Consider the following 15,242-nt stretch of genomic DNA (forward strand, 5'->3'; position numbering starts at 1 on the left):
AGTGAGTATTTGCTCCTATTATAGCTTGAGCTCTTAAAGATACGTTTAAATTTAAATCAGAATGTGAGTTCAGTTAAATCTGAAGATAAAGTGTCTTGTTGAGGCGCTTCTTTCTGTAATTATGAGATTTCTAACTCTACCTTAAACCAACTTTAATATAGTCTCAAATGTTCATGTACATTGGAAAAGATACAGAAACAGTCAACATCTGTTGTGTTCCATTTGAAAACTAAAGCAGAGCTTCCACCACTGAACAGCAGTACTGAACCTGAGGGGCAAGAGATTTTTGTGGTGTTGTACTTCGGACACAAATTTCCTGTGTCATTTTACAGATGCTTACCCTCACTTGCTTTGGATGTCTTATGTATAAAATGGAGAACACGAAGCAGAAAGGTGAGTCATCAAGATGTGGATGTTTACCCACTGCTGCCCAGTTCTTCAACCACAGTTAACAGATAAAAGTGCTATTACTTACATCAATCCATTTTCAATTACTTATAGTCTGCTTGTGAAGTTTAGCTAATATGAGTATAAAGAACCATGGGTGTGCTTTTTGTTCACTTTTTTTTCCTTTTAAAACATGACAAAGAATTACATTATTCCAGGATTGACTATAAAAGATGAAGGTTTTTAAATATTTATTTAATGAGTTTTCCCCAGCAGACATTTATTTCACTCTTTTATGAGGAAAAAAAAATAACTTTAGCCTCTTAAAATCTATTACTGACAACACGACTCAAATGTTCCAGATACAGACTCTGCCAGGTAAAGACATAATATTCATCCATTCAGGAGAGGCTGTGGGGGAGGAAAAGGGATATGTTTTGTTGGCAGTTTCCTTCACAGTTTTTTCATTCCTGATTATGTTGAAAACAGGTGAAAAAAATCCGTGAGGCTTCAAGTTACAAGCATCAGAAACAATTTACAACCATTTAGAGTCAAGGCCATAAATAAAGGTTTGGCAAAGTTATATGTGAGAAGGAAATTTATTTGGAACACATGGATCATAGGACCAAAGGAATTTCTAGAATCCTTGCTTCTCCCTGTTTAAGAGGAAGACATAGATAAGTATAACTTCACTATTACAATTTCTTAAAAGGACCATTGATTCTGCTTGTCTATTGCAAAGAGAACAACAATTTGTATTTCTTTCCTTCATTTATGCATAGTGTTATTGTAGATGTTCCCATGACCCATCTAGGTATTTCATTCTTTAGAGAATCTTACTAAGAACTTGTATCACAGTCATAATTTTGGCAGTGCTGTCTCTAGGTTACCCATTCATTATAGCTTCCAAAATCTCAGAAATGCCACTCAGTAGTCCTAAATTTGCAAAAAGACATGGAGACCTCTAAAGTTTCTACAAAAATACCATCTGCTGTTTTGAAACCAAGAAAATTCTGCTATGTAATTTGACAGGTTTTAAAACCAAACGCAAAAAAATCATAGATAATAAATGGAACTTACCACGACTATATATCGAGGCCTAAACTGGATGGTTCCAAACAAACCCAAAATGACAACTATTATTTGTAGGAAATTGCCAAGGATAGGAGCCCATTGGAAACCAAGGAAGTCAAAGATCTGTCTCTCTAATGCTGCCAGCTGTAAAAAAACACATAAACAGAACATCCACTTTTTAATTATGAGTGAGACAGAACACTTGACACATTTTTTCACTTACATCAGGCTTCACCAGAGAAAAGCATGGCAAAATTCTGAGACTATGGTTCCTGTGTGTAACCCTTGTCAGCATTGTTAGTACACTGGTGTCTGAATATAGCTACTAGTCAACATATGGGTCTTCTATAATGAAAAAGCACTTGGAAAAAACTTCAATTTAAGAAAATATTTGTAAAGCCTTCACAAAATACAAAAAATATCACCACAAACCAACTGGAGACAAGTTTTACTTTATTATTACGTGCTGGAAACTCTAAGGCTTGACAATATTTATTTAAATACAAAATTTTTCTTCAACAGAAGCTCATCTAGACTGGGCAAAGCCATGAGAACCTTGCTATTGTTACTGAAGTATCATCATGCTCCCTCTCTTGCCCATGTCTTAGTTTTCTCAGATTTAGTCTCAACTAGACTTATCTCCAAGTTTCTTAATGTATTCCTAAAGCAGAGAGATTTGGGCCAAAAGGAGCAGACAAGGTTCAGAGAAGACCTAGATGTGGCTATTGGCTACATTCCTGGGAGTCCTCTAATGTGGGAATTAAGGAAGACTGCTGGGACCTCCTCGCTACCTGAGGCATGGAGGTAGGCTCAGGGAGTGAAAGGCTGTAGAAAAAGTTGGAACACCTCGGAGTAAGCTGATTCAAAACCAACAGCCAAATGAGTTATCTGCACTCTGCCAAAAGCTGGTAGTTACTTTGGGCAAGTGCAAATCAGAAAGACATGGTGGCAGCCTAATGGCCTCCTTCCCACTGTTGGAGGTGGATTTAGTCAGGTGTGGAAATGAAGGAAGCTAAGAGACATCAACCTTCATCTTTGCAGCAGCATGTGGGTCTTAGGTGATCCTGCGTTTCTGAATGTTAGGCAAAAAATTTTTTAAAAAGACAAATTAAGATTCTTCTGCAAACCCATTTGCTACTCATTTTTGACAATCCAGTCTATTATTCTAAAGATACTAAAATTAACTTTCTCAGCAGCACATTTGTTGAAATTTAAACTTAGTTCAATATTTCTCCAACTATAGCAAGACATTTTTGAGCAGCTAAACAGAACCCTACTGAGAAACAATTGAGTTTCTGTGCTTGCCAGAATTTATTACATATCTACTTGATTTTACTACACTGTTAAAAACCCTAAAATTTACTGAAATACGCATGCAAAATATTTATAACTGAGACAGATGGAGTAAGCATGGACCTATGAATACCAACCAAAGTATTATCATATATTGTATTTCACATAAAATATTTCATTTTACACACAATGGCCAGGTTCAACCCTCACCTAAAAGACAGGGCTAGGTGTCACTGAGAGCAGAATCCATATTTTCTGGACAAAAATAATCCCTTATACCAGTCATGAAACCCACATCATCTATGCTGAGGTTAATAAATATGATAAATCAACAAAGGCTGAATCATCAACTCGGTGCAGCTCCCCTACAATCAGTGAAGTTGCATAGACTTTTATTAGCTAGACATCTGGCCCAGTACATATGAATGAAAAATTATCACACAGCTGACAATGTTAAAATGATATTATTCTCTTGGACATGTAAAATGTTGCTATCTTAACAGAAACTATATTCTTTCATGCTCTAAGTAAGAGAGAATTTCAGAGGGAACACTACTCCCAGCAAGTGAAGCTGTTGGCTCAGGTAGCATTAGCTATCTACCTTGTTTTCTTCACACTGCACTCCCTTCTTTCAGCTCATTGTCCTATACCATCTGGATCAATAATCAGTTTTCTTCTCTCAACATGGAAAAGAATTACAGAAGTTAATGACCAAATCAAAAAAATTATATATTTACATGGACCTCAGATGGAATTTCAGTGCCCAGTGGTGTCACCCTCCTGAAAGTATGTGGGTGTCCTAACTGGTACATGACAACAGTGACCCTGATGCCATTCTTGTAACACCTTTGCCTTGTGGGAGACTCATGAGCATCACAATAATGGCTTAGTTGGGACTTCACTAGGGACACCTCAGAATCACTTCCTTTTTCAGCCACTCTCTAATGTGCAATTCAGGTGATCTCACGTTTGGGAATACCCCTGCCTGTAGCTTCCCTAAAACACAGAACACATCACACAGCACAGTACAAGGGTGCCCCAAATTCCATGTGTGAGAAGGTAGACAGTTTCAAAAACTCTTTGGCACAGGCAGAACTCACAGTTTATGGTATTAGCAACAACGTACCAAGACTTCTGTCCTGCATCACATAGGAATACATTTATGACATCCATGACCAGAGCCAGAGCCTGTTTCATTCCCACCACTATGAGTGGAAATCTCCCAGGACCAGCAAGGCACCTAAATAATCTACAGATCACAATTTTTCAGAGACAATGTGCCTTCTGCCGGGAGCCAAAACATTACCAAGTGAGCAGATGATGGAGATACCTGATCAGACTAGGATCTCCTCATGAGCCACCTCTGCCCTGACATTCATTGAAACTCTCACATAGCCTACGTGTTCACCTGCATCAATAAATTGAGTGTGTCCTATAACACTCCCAGCACTGAAGGCAACTGGCTTAGAATTTCTTCCAGTAAAATGTCCTTGGCTCTGAAACAGGGCAGTTGTGCACAAATTACATACCTGCTTACTTAAAATGGTCCCTGGGCGGGGATGAACTGTCTGGGAAGACCACTGGTGGCAGTGAGCCCGGTTAACTTGGTGGAGGACTCTAACAGCTCGCTAGCACCCACAATGACATGCTATTGCCTGGATTCTTCCCCAGGCACATGTGAATTTGCTGTTATAGAGAGCATAGGGCTTGGTCAGAGTATTGAAGAAATTCATTCACACAGATGGTTTGCTGTAAGAGACAGTTGCCCTACTCTCACAGACATTTTATGTAGTCTTGAAAGACAAAAGCCTGCAGCATAGATACGAATGAAGCTCTTTAGTATGTGTCCCTTCTTAAAATGGTCTTTAGGAGCAGCGTTTCAAAGCCACGTATATCAGCACCTTAAACACCCAAAAGACAGGACTGAGATGCCAATGAACAGAGCCACTGTACTTTGCCAGCAGACCCATGCCAACGGACCTGGGACTCCACTCATGCCTAAACTGGATCAGATACAAATTCTACCTTCATTGCACCTCATTGCTATCTGACAAGCAAGCTCAGAGAACATCTGGCAGGACTGGGATCCCACAGAATTCCAAAGCAGCCACAAGCATCTTCCCAAAAATGGTTGTACAAATGTGTATATGCACAGTAGTTAGATGTATAAAAATTATTAGTCTTTTTATCGGCTATGATGGTAAAGGCACCCACCACAGAGAAATAAGGTTCAATTTCCTCTCCTGGTACCCACCGAGGTGTCTATTACTCTCCTCCCACCTCCTATCCATTAGGATACCAAAGAGAAGAGCTTATCCTTGCAGCTGTGTCACTAGCCAAAAATTAAAAATTTGTACTCACGGAGTCAAAAAGAGAGCACAAGGAGAAACATGAGTCTACAGCCTACTGCTTGTGGCATTTATCCACAATTGGGAGAGTTGCTTGCATTCTTTGCCTGCAGGGCTCGCTCTTTATTTTTATATACAGTGACAGAAAGTAAAATGCCAAAGGAGTCCTGGGAGCAGGATGCCAAACATACAGCACCATTCCTTCCCCCCTAACAAGTGCTTTCACCATCAGGCTCTGCAGTGAGACTTTCCTGTGCAGCTGAGTCTCATTAATTTTGCTCTTGTTGCCAACGCAGAGTAATTTGTCTCATCCCTAAAGCCCACAGAATACATTAGTTTAGGAAAAAATCTAAAGAAAAGAAAGAGGTAGGAGGCATGTCTATCCTACTGAAATGGCTACCTTCTTTTACATTATGAAACCTTCTTGTAGACAGCACAGATAGAAGTTAAAAAAATACTAATTCATTATAATGGTAGAGGAAACATATTAAGTTCTACTTTCTTTATACCATGAGCAATATGCACTAAATAAAGAAAGTATGTAAGTGCTGTCGTTCCTGTGTCTAGTATTTCACCCAAGAGTCCCCAAGCAGAGCTCGGGATGACAGACTTTTTAGCTCTGTACAAATGAATAAAAACAGTCCCTAACCCAGTCTGCGATTCAGGTAATTCACTGCACAGAAATAATCAGAATAAAGGGAGGGAAATAGATAGCTGTACACAATTACAGGCTGTTTTTACACAGACATGCAGAACCAGTACTATCTTTTTTTGCACAGACCCCAAATCTCAGTGGCCACAAGTGTCCACCAAACTAACCTGTGCCATGTGGTGCAGTCAGAAAGGAGCAGAGACTGTGACAAACATAGTTTCATTTGGAGTTATGTGTATGTGAGTGCTTTGAAATCTTTCACCAAAAACATTTTATGATAGAGATGCCATTTTCCTCAGCCAAAAAATTTCCCAAGAGAACTTCAGGTTCTTCAGAAAGCAGCCAAAAAACCTGAACCCTGAAGGCAAGACAGATGCTGCCAAAATTACCTGCCTCAACTTCTCCCATTGCTAGAAAGCAGATGTCAACTTAGTAGGGCAGAGGATCTCAAGACTGGAGAAATGGGGTATGCTTAATGGGACCGAGGTCCTCTGGGGATTTACTGTCATATCACTTTCCTAACAAGCATATTTTGGGAAAGCCTGGCACCTCCACTACTCGTGATAACTAAGACGACAAAGTCTGGGAGTGTCCATCATAAACTGTTGTTTAATACTGTTATTTAACAATTAACATAAAAGTGGAAAGAAAACCCAAAGATTTCTTGTTATAAAACAGGAAGGTTTCAGTTTTGGGAAATTATTAAAAATTGGGGATCTGTTTTTAGTGAAATCTGTGTCCAGTTGTGTGGAAAAAAAAAACAAAAAAACAAAAAACTTATGAAGATTTCTTTTATGAAGAACTTCTGAAAATTTATCAAATTTTATAGGAAACAACATTTTCTTATCATAACAGCACTTGGAAAAGGAGGCATAATATTTCTTATTACTGCTTCCAAGGGAGTACTTTGTTATTTAGTCATCATCAGCACTGACAAGCTTGTAATGTAAAGTGCACAACTTGGGAGACTAGCACAAGCAGTAAAATGCTCCAATGGGATTGTATCACATCACTTAATGAAGATGTGCCACATTTATCTCGTTCTTAACTGCAAGACTGGGCTGCATTAAAGCCACATGGGCTGAACTTTCTCTTCTGGCCATGCCCAAGCCCTTTTGTGTTAAGAGCAGTAAAAAGTCTAGCTGAGCTCATCTGTTTGAATTTCTAGCTTCTCCACCTAGATGGATCAACCAGATGTGCAGCACAGTTGGAACATCCTGAAAAATTAGGGCAGCTGTAGCCTCAATGCCCCATACATTGGTTATGGTGAAGGAATAACAAAATAAAGGGTGAGGCAGCAATAGGATGCATAGGATCTACAGAAAGAGATTACTGAGACGTCCTTAGTCAATAGAGAAATCAAAAAAACATTTTTGAGAGTAGACTTCAACAAATGCCCCCTACGGACTAAACCCCTCCTCTAAATGCTTGTGTCCTATTATACTTCAAAAGATCTATCAGAAGCTGTCTGAATGATGAGACACCACAGCAGACTTACAAAGTCAACTTTTCAGTGTAAAAACTCAATTTTCTCTTCTGTCAGAAATCTCTTGGATAACAGTCAGTTTTATATTTTAATGGAAAAGCTTTTATAAATGACATGTTAGTTTGAGATGAATAAACAGATCTACAGCCATAATAGAAAGAGTCACTGGATCAACAAAAGAGGTTTCATATATAACAGATCATTTTAGACAAGAAAAGACCTAAAACTGACTTGATATAAACTTGATATGAATTTGTTTGATATAAAAATATAAGGTTAATGATATGTAGAAATATATGCAAATTTGATACCCTATGAATTACTGAGTTTACAAAATTGGGCAAGTATAATCTACTCTGCATTTGATATTAAAAAGCTGCTTCAATTTGTCACGTAAGACAATCTCTAGAAATTACAATAACAAGAAAGCATCCATTCTATATCTAACCAACTTGTATTCAGGAAACCTAACAGCAGTCATAAAATTAAATACCTAGTAACTGCATAACTATATAGTTTTGAAACCTTTTTTGGAATAAAAATTATTTTAAAACTAGGAAAAAGAAGATACAAATTATTAGGTCTTCCCAAACGGACACTGTTTACCCAGCTTTCAAAAATGTAAATAATATACAAAAAATGGTGAATCCAGAAATTACAGTCCAGAGCATTCACATTCTAAGTTCAAGTTGGGAATTATCTGATATATTTGAATTATGCATGTAAGACTCAGAGTTGGCTGATGCTGCTAATAATTATCACCGGAGAAGTGCCAGGGTACAGCTTATCATCCATACTAACTACTGTTCCTAAGGATAAAGATGTCTTCTCCAAAACTCTCTGCTTCATCATATTGCCATAATTTTTACCTGCAGCTTCAGAAAGAGAAAGTTTCCTGGACATGAGAAATCTCTGAGGACTGTTGCTCCTTGTACCATTACCAATAGTTTCCACATCCAACATGCCACACACAGTTCGTTCCAGATTGATGGATGCACCTGTTAAAAACTGAACTGGTTCCCAAGCCTCCTCCAGGGAACTCCACCTGAAGCTATAAGTACCCTCTGTTCTGAAGCCCCAGGACACCTTTGTTGAGCCCAACTGTGCCCTCACCTTTCCCTCCCATCCCATCCCATCCCATCCCATCCCATCCCATCCCATCCCATCCCATCCCATCCCATCCCATCCCATCCCATCCCTTCTCCCTTCTTCCTTCTTTCCTTCCCTTTTTCTTTTTTGCCCAGACCACTATGCACCCCCAAAAAGCTGTACACCAGCACAAAGAAGAGGGCAATGCCAAGGCAGGAATGGAGAGGAGCAGTGGGAGCCACTTACACCACCTTGTAGCCTGGTACTCAGCTGAAATACAGAAGACCTTGGATCAAGATCATATTTAGAACTAGCCAGATTTGACTTAAACCTTGTGTTCACATTCCAGCACTCTTAGGAGTGTATTTTCTTTCTCTTGACAGATGTTCCACTGAGAAAACATTTTTGTACAACCTTGAGGCAAACACACCATGTTCACATTGTTCTTTTACTTTTTTTTTTCTTTTGGAGAACAGGTACTTTCTAATTTAGGGCGAAAAAAAATACATCATACAGATACTGAAACAGTCTGGACAAAACCCCAGAATTTGAGATCAAAATATTGATCTACCAAATGCTAAAATCTAACAGCTGAAGCAAGAAGGTCATCAAAAATAATAATTAAAAGCATCAAAGACTGATTGGTAAAGCATAAAACACTTTTATATACATTTTATACTGTTACTGTAGCTTCCGAATTTTACTGACAGGCTTGGCTTCAGTAAGAAGGAACATCAGATTTAACATGAGAGAAATGTCTGGTTTGTAACAGAGGGGAGAACATTTAAATTTGAAGTGGAAGGGTGGTGTCAGATGATCGCTCTTGATCGAAGAAAACGATTTAGCAAGTTTCTGTCCCTCAGCTAAAGGTTAGAGCGTCCTTACCTGTGACTTACTACCTTTCAATAGAGGCTTCATGATCAAAGCTGAGGGTAGTCTGTATCATGACGAATGTTACAATTTGACTTAAATCACTTCTTTATACCCTCAGTGGCAGTTAAAGCAATCTGACCACAAAGGAGATTCCCATTAGATTTTTAATGATCTGAATTCACTTCTCTAGATGAAATACTAGCTTTTGGGTGATTTTAAGACAGTACTCCCTTAAAATAGCTCACTAAACACATTTATAAGATTATGTGGCATAAAGGTCATTAAATTTCAAGGAAGGCTTTGAGTATATCACTAATGTTTAAAGTAAGTTCAGTTTCATGGAGCAAAAGAGAAACTGCTAGCTTTCTGACAAGTAATTGTCAAAGAAGAAAAAAACTCCACTGATCTAATATCAAAAGTGCTTTTGCAGTGCTAGTCAGAAAGATGGGTAATTGGCTGTCACTTGAGTAGCTGTAACACTGGACAAAATATAATGTAAAAGAAATATATATGCTGAAATAGCTCAATAAAAGAGCAGAAGCCAAGGTTAGTGAAAGCCAAGGCATAGAAACAAGGAAAAGAAAGACAGGTACAAAATACCCAAGCCAAACACCAATAAAAACCCAAAACCAAACCCAAAGTCCTTCTTTATAAGAGTCTATGTTGCCTTTCACCAGTTATTGTTATTCTTACTCACTAGTCAAATCACATGGAAAATATTTAGAGCTAGAAATGTGGCACTCCTCAATACTTTATGAGCCGTTCTTTGATAATTGCTGAAGGAAAGTAGTGAGCAGGTATGTTCAATTACTTTTGAAAGTCTCAGAGCCAGCCACCACTAAAAGACTGGCAAAGCAGTTGATCTCATCTGAGAATTTGGTTCATAGCATAAGAAGGAGAGCTACTATATGCCATATCTTAGAAATCTATAGATTTAATCATAAGATGCTGAAAGGGTTCTCTTCCTTAGCTCATTTTCTTCACATCTTAACAAATATATATATTTTTAATATCAATATTTAAACTATCAGACAGGCACAAAGCAAAGGCAACTTTTAAAAGAAAAATGTTTTTGTATACTAGAAAAGACTTGCAGCTACACCCCTGATGTGCAAGAAGCTTATGACTGATGGTTTTGATATGAGGATGTTGTGCACTTTCACCAAACTGAGCATGAGCCTCTAGTTTTGACTTAGACAAAACTGCAGAAATCAAAACACGCTATGGCTGCAGCAAGGCTGGAGGACCTGGCTCAAGAAAGGCAACAGTAAATAATTTCGAAATCTCATCAACATGGAAGAGTCTGTTCATATTTATTCTGCAGGGTCACCTGACTGCACTGATATAAAAGGTGGCATAAAATTGTCTCACTTCCCAGAATGCTATAGGTGCCAGTGTGATATACCTGAGGCTGACTGCTACATCTGTACTGAACAGGGCAGGGGAGAAGCCAACTATTGTCATAAAACTCCATAGTGCCAAGTCGTTACAGTACAGTGATTTAAGATTGAATTTCAACCCTCCAATGAAGCTGTAACTGTTCCCAAAACACTGAAGTCAAGCGCCTTGACTGGTTGACCTATAGAATCCTGCAAACAGCTGGAATGTATGTGCTTATAATGGCATTTAAAACTCCCTGGGTTGTTTCATTTAAATGCCAGCACACATCCAGCAAAAGACAATGTAAGAGATGGTTACAGGTTAAAGATCTTTAAAGACTTCTACCTTATATGAATGATAAAGTCCTTGTCAAAGGATACTAGAGAAATGGGAAAATCAAATTAAATTGTCTTCTTTATAATTATATCAAGTTACATATGAGGTGGCTTTAATCCAAAAGAAAACTTTTATTTGCCACACCATTATAACCCTTCACATCTTCAAATCCTAACTTCTCATAACTGTAAGGTGAGTTTTTTTTCATTTATTTTCACATTTGAAAACATTCAGTAAATCTGTGTACCTTTGCAGGCTTCTTCCTGCTGGCATCCTGGGGTGTATTAGAAGGGGCGTGGTTAGTAGGTCGAAAGAGGTTCTCCTTCCCCTCTACTCTGCCCACATCTGGAATATTGTGTCCAATTCTGGGTTCCTCAGTTCAAGAAGGACAGGGAACTGCTGGAGAGAGTCCAGCGCAGGGCAACAAAGATGATCAAGGGAGTGGAGCATCTCCCTTGTGAGGAAAGGCTGAGGGAGCTGGGTCTCTTTAGCTTGGAGGAGACTGAGGGGTGACCTCATTAATGTTTGTAAATATGTAAAGAGTGAGTGTCACAAGGATGGAGCCAGGCTCTTCTCAGTGATAACCAATGATAGGACACAGGGCAATGGGTATAAACTGGGACACAGGAGGTTCCACTTAAGTATGAGAAGAAACTTCTTCTCAGTGAGGGTAACAGAACACTGGAACAGGCTGCCCGGGGAGGGTTGTGGAGTCTCCTTCTCTGGAGACATTTAAAACCCAGCTGGACACCTTCCTGTGTAACCTCATCTAAGTGTTCCTGCTCCGGCAGGGGGATTGGACTAGATGATCTTTCGAGGTCCCTTCCAATCCATAACATTCTGTGATTCTTCAATCACTGCATAAAAATGGTGGAGTAAAGCACTTTTTGAGTAACTAACAATAGTGAGAAATGAAAATGTTTACTACTACTTTGAATTCCCAAGGCATAGTAGGTAAGGCAAGGAGATAACTGATGATGATGGCACTTGATAACAGTCCTAGATCCCTCCTAGTTTCTGATGTTTAGGGCATCCAGCCAAAAAAATAGAGAAAAAAGAGAGAAAAAGGAAAAGCTGGGAACACTTGCTGCAGGAGCTGTGCCCAGTCCATCCCCAGCACGAACAGCCAGACTGTGGGCATGTAAAGGGAGAAGGGCTGAGATGGGCACCCAAACTGCAAGGCATGAGATGAATTGAAATCCCTGTAAGGTAAATAGGCAAAACAGTATTTAGAGACTCTAGTAGATGAATGGCATGTTACTTCTGGCCAAAGAACAACCCCCTACTCTTATGAAATACACCAAGGACTCTTTATTGCCCTATGAACCTCAGGGTTTTAATGTAGGCTCCAAAAGAAGACAGAAATTAAAGATGGAGCCCTCCTTCCAAGACTAAGGAAGAGACATGTTCAGAGTTCAGAAGGAGCTGGGCGAGTTGGACAGTTTGTTCAAGGTCCAAGTTTAACTGAGTCAAATAGCTTGAAATGAGCTTTGGCATAAAACACTGAATGGCACAAATTGACTCATGCCAGATCTTGTGAAGCATAAGGTTTCCCACAGGATGGTGCATCTTCTGTTAGGGTTTAGTTAGTGGTTCCAAAGAGGCAGCATATCTTAAATCACCAGGCAAAACAAAGCATTAAACCAAGGCAGCAAAGTAATAAAAATCATGTGCTGCCTGTTACCCCTAATTTGAGCCACAGCATAGAGCTTCTTTTCACAGCAGGGAGGGATGCAGATGTCTGCCTGAATAACTTTTTCTTTCTTTCCCCAGAAAACTTCTCTCTAGTGCCTCACTTGAGTCCCAGCTATGCAAAAACAGACGCGAGAGAGACTGCATCTGCTTAGATTCGCCAGATGCACAAGAGCACAGGCTCAGAAGTCTGGCAATGTGTCTAAATCAATCCCTGTATTGCAGTTCATTCATTTGCTATCAAATGCCAAGTTCAAGCGTACTAGCAACAATCATGGCCTCTTTGACTTCTTCAGTGTGTATGGGTTTGACAAGAAAACTCTCTGATACTGGAACATTTAATGTTGCCACACAAACCAGATAGAAGCCCTTCCCTGTTTACAGCATGGCAACATTCTCCTTCCACCTCATGAGTTTTTTGGCCAAGAAGCAGGGTTGTGATGAGGACAGAGGATGCCCTTGTCAGTTCCATGTGCTGAAAAGGCTGTTGCTTTTTTTTTTTCTTCAATGAGAAGAAAATGTATTTAGTGAGTATCAAATTGACCTGAGTCTCTTAAACAGTCTTATTTACTTTTGTCTTTTTTGTCTCCCTTCAGAGTTCTGTCTCAACCCCACAAGCAGCCCACCTCATTCTTTTCAGGCAAGTCAAGCAAGACTGTTCATGACATTATAATTGAGCAAGTCAATTTACACTGTCGTTGGGAAGGTAAACCAAAGTAACTGAACCAACTGAACCAAAGGCCGTAACATTCAGAGCAGATGTCCAAACCCCTTGCTGAAAAAATAATAAATACAAAGCTGCTCTTTGTTCATTCTTCTGCATAATCATGAATATCTAATGCTTCCAGCAGTTCTGCCTGCTGTATCCTGAAATCCTACAAATTCCCAAAACATCATGCAGGATGTGGACTGGCATATACCAGCCTGCATCTCCTAGTTCCTACAGATCCAGGTAACTGTCTGGATGTGAGCCACCAATAGTTCTGTGTGGAATGATCTTTGCACTAGATCTTTTTTTTTCCCTTTCAAGTACCACACTTTAATATCAAATGTCTTATCATGCAGCCTGGACACATATACAGCATCCCATGAGCATCCTCTTGCCAGCTGCTATCAACAAAAAGTAGGGTAACTGTTTTCTTTTCTTTTTCTAACCTTTCCCACTAAGGGGAAGAAAAGGACAGGACTGAATAGCAGCATGACAATTATTTTGACCTCATATTATCTAAAGTAATTCATCAACAAAGTTGACTGTATGAATAACTATCAATAGGGGGTTACAGGTTACAAAGCTTTCTGCATTGTCTCTCAAAGCTTTTGCTGCTTCTGTGAAGAGAAAAGAGAAAGAGACAGAGGAAAGCGAGTACTAAATTCATTGAAAAATGAATTATAGGTTTATTGGAGAACTGGGAAGAGAAAGGTACTGTGTTAATGCTCAAATTAGTGTCAGTGGCTGACATGTTAATCCTATTACTTTGCTACTTTAGAAATACAAATGGTACGGAGCACTTCAAGTGAATGTAAAAAGCAGGGTTCAAGGCAATCTGGCTGTAAATGTGTACTCAGTGTGCCATTTCAACACATTCATAGGGCAGGGAAGAACTCTTAGTCATCTATGAACAGACCTTGATTCCCCAAAATAAGGAGTGACATGTATATGGCATACATATAAGCAGGCTAAAAGGGCATTTATGGCTCATTTAGACGTATAAGAACTTTCTGATTAAAAATAATAGAAGGTCTGAGGTTATTCTCAAACATGGAAGAAGCTAACTATAAGTAGAGGTGGGTCACAAAATAGCAATATTCTGCTTTACATCCTCCTCTTGTACATGCATTGTAAGATCTGGACATGCTTTTGTAGAAATAAAACTCCAAATTCTCATTGATTTATGTGATTTTCTAGTAGCCTCACATTGAATGGAGAATGAAATTCTCAAAGCACTCATGTGCAGTTTACTAAAGAGTTGTCAAAAGAAACAGGGAACACTGTGCAGACCGAAGTCCTAGACATGAAAGTGCTCTCCCATGAGGATGGTTTTTTGTGCTGAGTGCAGGACTCTTTGCAAATCCACTGATGGGTGACTCTGGAAAATGCTGCAAGGTTCATTATGATAGAGCTACAGGCACTGAAAGATATCTTTTGGGTCATTTAAGCCAATTCTTTGATATCAAAAGCAACTCCACTCTATTACTCCTTGTAAGAATTGTTTAGGTTGCATATAAACTGGCTTGATCCTGCTGCCCTTTCTGGAATGCCACTCTAAAATGTCTTTTGAACACCAATACAGTGCACCTGCTTCACCTTAAATTATTCTTTCCTGAACATGCCTGGCCAGAATTCTCCTAGCTGTGCAGATGAACTTCCATTTATGTCTTTTCCTTTGGAAACACCTTTTTTCAAGTGGTATCAAATAAAAATACCTCAACATTTGGTTGGCACTAACTGGTAATCTATAGTTCATAAGACAGAGAGGGATGAATTATGATCTGAATGAAAAGTAAGCATTTAGAAGTAGGGGTGATGCCTTTCTGGGCTATTTTGAAATACAAAGGTCTATATAAAGAAGTGCAATGGTTCTTCATATGTGATATATTTGGAACTCTTTCATAAAGTAAGTGTTCAAATTAT

The 15,242-nt window shown here is 39.1% G+C and overlaps 1 protein-coding gene across 5 annotated transcripts in view; it reads right to left on the bottom strand.

The window, feature by feature from the left end:
- Nucleotides 1-15,242, bottom strand: part of NKAIN3 (sodium/potassium transporting ATPase interacting 3) — a 362,790-nt gene that overhangs the window by 188,525 nt on the left and 159,023 nt on the right. For all 5 annotated transcript variants that reach the window (XM_065832178.2, XM_071804083.1, XM_071804081.1 and 2 more), the window contains one exon: nucleotides 1,468-1,605. In XM_065832178.2, coding sequence (XP_065688250.1) covers nucleotides 1,468-1,605 — 138 coding nt within the window. The remainder of the gene's footprint in view (nucleotides 1-1,467; nucleotides 1,606-15,242) is intronic.

The sequence above is a fragment of the Patagioenas fasciata genome, chromosome 2, assembly GCF_037038585.1.
Source record: "Patagioenas fasciata isolate bPatFas1 chromosome 2, bPatFas1.hap1, whole genome shotgun sequence".
Taxonomy (NCBI): domain Eukaryota; kingdom Metazoa; phylum Chordata; class Aves; order Columbiformes; family Columbidae; genus Patagioenas; species Patagioenas fasciata.